Raw genomic sequence first — 4781 nt, forward strand, 5'->3', positions numbered from 1 at the left:
TAGTAGGTAGAACATATTGTATCAAAGAGTTCTAGTTCAATTGGTTAAGTATAACTAAACAAGGAAATGGTACCTTTCTTGATTATGCCATCTTTAGATTCAAACTTTAAATTTTTTATATGAAAATGATTTTTTTGTTTTAATAAAGACTAACTAGATCCTTTTAGACTTATTCGATGGCTACAAATTCAAACTTAAAAAGTCTCTATATGAAAATGAATTTTTAAAGACTATCCATACCCTTTTAGACTTACTTACCATATGACAAAAATGAATCCAAATAGTTTAGAAAAACTAAAAAGGTCCAAAAATAATAAAAACTGAGACACTTATTCTTTAAGGAATGATATTTACAACTCTCCACATCTCTACAGGTAATTTGCAGATATCCACATGCAGAGGGGGTAACAAACAACTAAAATAATATTATATATACCCAAGTTGGGATAAGATTACTCTGATAACTAATAAATATATAGAAGCCTTTGGCCAAACAAATTGATAGAGTTCAAAAAGAGGAGGGAGAAGTGAATAGCATAAATAAACAAGCTCATGGGTTCAGTGGGAGAGGAAGAACATGAAAGCCACGGGAGATTGGCGATGATGGAGCTTGCAAACATGATGAGTGTGCCCATGGCTCTCAATGCAGTCATCCAGCTAAATGTTGCTGATATCATTTGGCAGAATGGTCTCAACACCCCACTTTCTTCAGCAGAAATATCATCAAAAATAGCCCCCTCTTCCTCTTCCTCTTCTTCCTCCTCTGAGAATCTTCAGAGAATAATGAGAATGCTTGCAAGTTACAATGTATTCAAGGAGATTGTTTCAGCTTACTCTAATGGAGTTTCTCAGAGATTGTATAGCTTAACTGAGGTGGGAAAAACGCTGGTGAAGGATGAGATGGGTTTATCATATGGATCATATGTGTTGCAGCACCATCAAAAGGCCATGCTTGAAGTCTGGCCTATGCTTCATGCAGCTGTACTTGATCCTGCAAAGGAGCCATTCAGACAAGTTCATGGAAAACCTGCTTATGAGTTTTATGGTGATGATGGGGAATCCAATGAGCTCATGAGGACTGCCATGGCAAGTGTTTCTGTTCCTTTCATGAAGACCCTCCTCAGTTCTTATCATGGCTTTGATGGCGTTGACACTCTTGTTGATGTGGGAGGCAGCTCTGGTTTCTGTTTGCATATGATCATACAGAAACATGTGGATATGAAAGGAATCAATTTTGATCTACAACATGTTATTGATGGAGCTCCTTCCTATCAAGGTAATCTTCTCTTCTCCTCTTGTTTTTGGGGCCCCTGACAAATTTTATTCATAGAATGATGCTGAATCAGATTGGTGAAGTGTAGTATTCTAGTTTAATGAATCCACATGGAATTGGAAAGAAAAGGACCACCATTAATGGACTACTAGGAATGAATCTTTAGCTTTGTAATAGATAAACAGATCTGAAAGTCATTAATGAGTCTTTAGTTTTTGCAAGAGAAAAAGAGATCTCAAACAGGGTCAGTGGAGGTAGGTGAAGTTTACATCCCATTAGAGAATCTTTAGTTTTTGTACAAGATTAAGATATCTCAAAGAGGGCCTTACAAAAAGTCATTTTTAGAAGTTTTAAGTGTTGATCAAATAGTTAAGAGTGATTTTGGATTGAAGTAATTATTTTACAATTGGTCAAAGATAATTATATAGTCACAATATCACTGACTCTGTTCCTTTTAACTAATTAAATTACAGATTAGAGGTGCAGTAAAAATAGTAAGAACCCAGAAACGTGCAGGGATTTGTTGCACTCAAAACTTTGCACTTTGCAGAGGAAACACTAGTCAAATCATTCTCTTATAATTCGAGCTTCAGATCTAATCAATGGGACTGTGTATTTGGGTTCTTAATTCGTTTAGTTTCTTTCACTAACTCTAATATAGAGATTTCTATTTACAAGATCTAAAAATAATCTAATAGCCTTTGATACATCCTAATTGCTATATAGACCCTGTCCAATTTTTTAATGACAGGATCTGAATCCATTTAGTCCAATTTTTCAAACACATACGTTGTTGTTTACTGGTATGTAGCAAAGTCATCCTAAAAATTTAAGTCTAAAATAAGGGGAGAAAGAAAGAAAACTGTTCATTTACAGTTAGTTGAGAAAATTTAAACTTATAAAAAGTAAGTCAATTTTGATTATTTAACATTTTTAGTTTAAGAATCAAGTTTTAATGTATGATATTTAACTTTTAAATCGTTCACACATAAAATTTCATAAAAAGAAAAACAAAACTTTGATCAATGTAAATGGTTTTGAAACACAATCAAGAAAATCTGATAAGCATCATGGAACTATTTTAATTGCTATGGTTACAAATTGACAGTTTATTCTCACTTAAAAGGCAAATAGTTCAGGAGTTTTCTGCACAATGTCAAGTTAGTTGATTTTTTCACAATCCAAATTTGAGTCCTACATGGCAATGATTTTTAGCATGCTGGGTACTTTACCAGAACCAAGGCTGATGCACAATAATATGAGTCTAAAACACTTGTAAATCCATTTTTGAGACACTTCAGGAAAATTAAAGGTAAGAAGTTTCAATTATAAGTTTAGTTGTTTATGATAATGTAGTAAAACATGTAACAGTGCTTGGCAATGTCCAGTTTGCAAAACATTCTCAGTAAGTTAGATTTACTGTTTTAACTCGCATAAAACCATCCTACTATGTTTAGCTAGCTTAGGTTTTTTAAATTTTTAATTTCTGTTGGAAAATCTGTAATTGCATTGGAAGCAATAAGGAGTTGTATGTACATTATTATTGGGACACTTCATAAGTACTACTTAGACATTTAACCACAGTACTGGTGTTTTTTGAGTGAACAATTATTGGTGATAAACATAAATCACACATTAGGACCATTTTGCACCCAAAAGTCAAAACCTTAAGCTTAAGCTCTTCACTCATCTATAGAAGTACAAGGAAAAAAATAGCAACATCTGACTTACAGTTTGTGCACGGAATTAACCTTTAACACTAGGAAACACTGAATAATTATGTTGTTGATTTGTTTATGTTTTGAACAGGTGTGACAAATGTGGGTGGAGACATGTTCACTTCCATTCCCTCAGGGGATGCCATTTTCATGAAGGTTGCTTATTTTTTCCATATCATCAATTTTCTCCTTTCCCATACACTTGTACATTCACTCCCTGATTATGTATTGGAATTTCAATGTTTTGGCAGTGGATCTTAACAACTTGGAGTGATGAAAAATGCATTCAAATTCTTCAGAACTGTTATAATGCCCTGCCAGAAAGAGGGGGCAAAGTAATTGCATGTGAGCCAGTTTTGCCCAAGGAGAGTGATAATAGCCAGAGAACAAGAACTCTGCTTGAAGGGGATATCTTTGTAATGGCAATGTACAGCTCAGGAGGCAAGGAAAGGACTGAGGAGGAGTTTCTTAATTTGGGTATCTCTGCAGGCTTCTCTAAGCTGGAGGCCTTCTATCTTGACCCATTTTACACTGTTTTAGAATTGGAGAAATAGTTCAAGCTTGTCATTATTGAAATATCAATGGATGGACGGCAAAGTACATACAAAAGCTGAAAGTGAGTCAGTGATGTGAGAATCTTGCACTTGTTATTAAGTTAAAAGTGGTTTATGATTTGAGTGAACATTATGAAAATGGTTCATCTGTCATGGATGCTGTCATAGTATTTCAAAAGCTGTAAACTAATATATATCACGTGGGTGTTAGACAATGCCACCGATATGTGTGCACGCACGCGAACAGTGCAAATTTTAAACATATTGTTAGTTGCTGTGAGGGGAATTTGATGCATTCAGATGGGTTATTATCATTCACAACAAATAAATTACGAATTGATGTGGGAGTGAGAAGATTAGGTTGAGACTAATGTCATACATATATAGTTCTTAATTTGTTTATAGAAATTTGCCAATTTTTTTTAAAATAGGTGAGTGAGGAGTTTAAAGCTAATCTTTCGCCTTTCACACATTTACAGAGCTGAGCTCATAAAGTGTGAGGTGCCAAAATCCACCACTAAGACGCCCAATAGCCACTCACCAAAATAATACTACATTTTGCACAAATGGACCAATCAAAAACCAATATAACTAAAAAATGAACAATAAATGGGCATCATCCATCATTTTAAGAATGCCCTTGTATTCTTATATACAATGATAGTATGAATGATCTATTTAAATTCATAAGAAATAAGTGCCACATAGCTACTTAATACTTACTTTACATTATGTAATTAATTATAATTATAATTTTATATATAAATTTGATTGTAATTTTATTATATTTAATATAAGTATTCATATATTATTTTTAGTTATTTTTATAATTATAATATAAATTATATTGTATTGCATAATTAAGAATTATAATGTTCATGTAATTATTAAGAAAAACAAATTTTTAACAATCTAATTATTAATGTTTCATTTTAAACCATAATCTTAATTTTAATTAAATATATTTTAATTGATTATAAGTTTTTATAATTTTAATAGTAATAATAATTAGCAATATAAGTTAAAAATAATTTAAATGTTAATCTTAATTTTATTTAAAATTATTTGTCATAAATTAATTCAATTATTTGATAAATATAATAAAATCAAAACCGTGTTTGTAATTATTAAATAAAATATACTAATAATGTGAATTTCATTTTACTATAAAAATAAAATAAAATTATATCTGTTGAATGAAACTATATATACTATATTGTTATTAAGAATGTGTAA

The 4781-nt window shown here is 31.7% G+C and overlaps 1 protein-coding gene across 1 annotated transcript; it reads left to right on the forward strand.

Moving 5' to 3' along the window:
- Positions 1 to 427: 427 nt before the first annotated feature.
- LOC149578298 (O-methyltransferase family protein) lies at positions 428 to 3831 on the forward strand. Its single transcript, XM_089828125.1, has 3 exons — positions 428 to 1276; positions 3083 to 3147; positions 3243 to 3831. The coding sequence occupies exons 1-3, from the start codon at positions 553 to 555 to the stop codon at positions 3543 to 3545; spliced, it is 1092 nt and encodes a 363-aa protein (XP_089684251.1). The 5' UTR covers positions 428 to 552; the 3' UTR covers positions 3546 to 3831.
- The last annotated feature ends 950 nt before the right edge of the window (positions 3832 to 4781 follow it).

Source organism: Cupressus sempervirens, chromosome 1 (genome assembly GCF_028749045.1).
Source record: "Cupressus sempervirens isolate cs-2001-9-10 chromosome 1, ASM2874904v1, whole genome shotgun sequence".
NCBI classification, from domain to species: domain Eukaryota; kingdom Viridiplantae; phylum Streptophyta; class Pinopsida; order Cupressales; family Cupressaceae; genus Cupressus; species Cupressus sempervirens.

Excerpts from the sequence above, each read along its gene's own strand:
- LOC149578298 (XM_089828125.1), top strand. The coding sequence starts at position 553 with ATGGGTTCAGTGGGAGAGGAAGAACATGAAAGCCACGGGAGATTGGCG. Across the intron at positions 1,277-3,082 it reads TGGAGCTCCTTCCTATCAAG|GTGTGACAAATGTGGGTGGA; the intron begins GTAATCTTCTCT and ends TGTTTTGAACAG. Across the intron at positions 3,148-3,242 it reads GGGATGCCATTTTCATGAAG|TGGATCTTAACAACTTGGAG; the intron begins GTTGCTTATTTT and ends ATGTTTTGGCAG.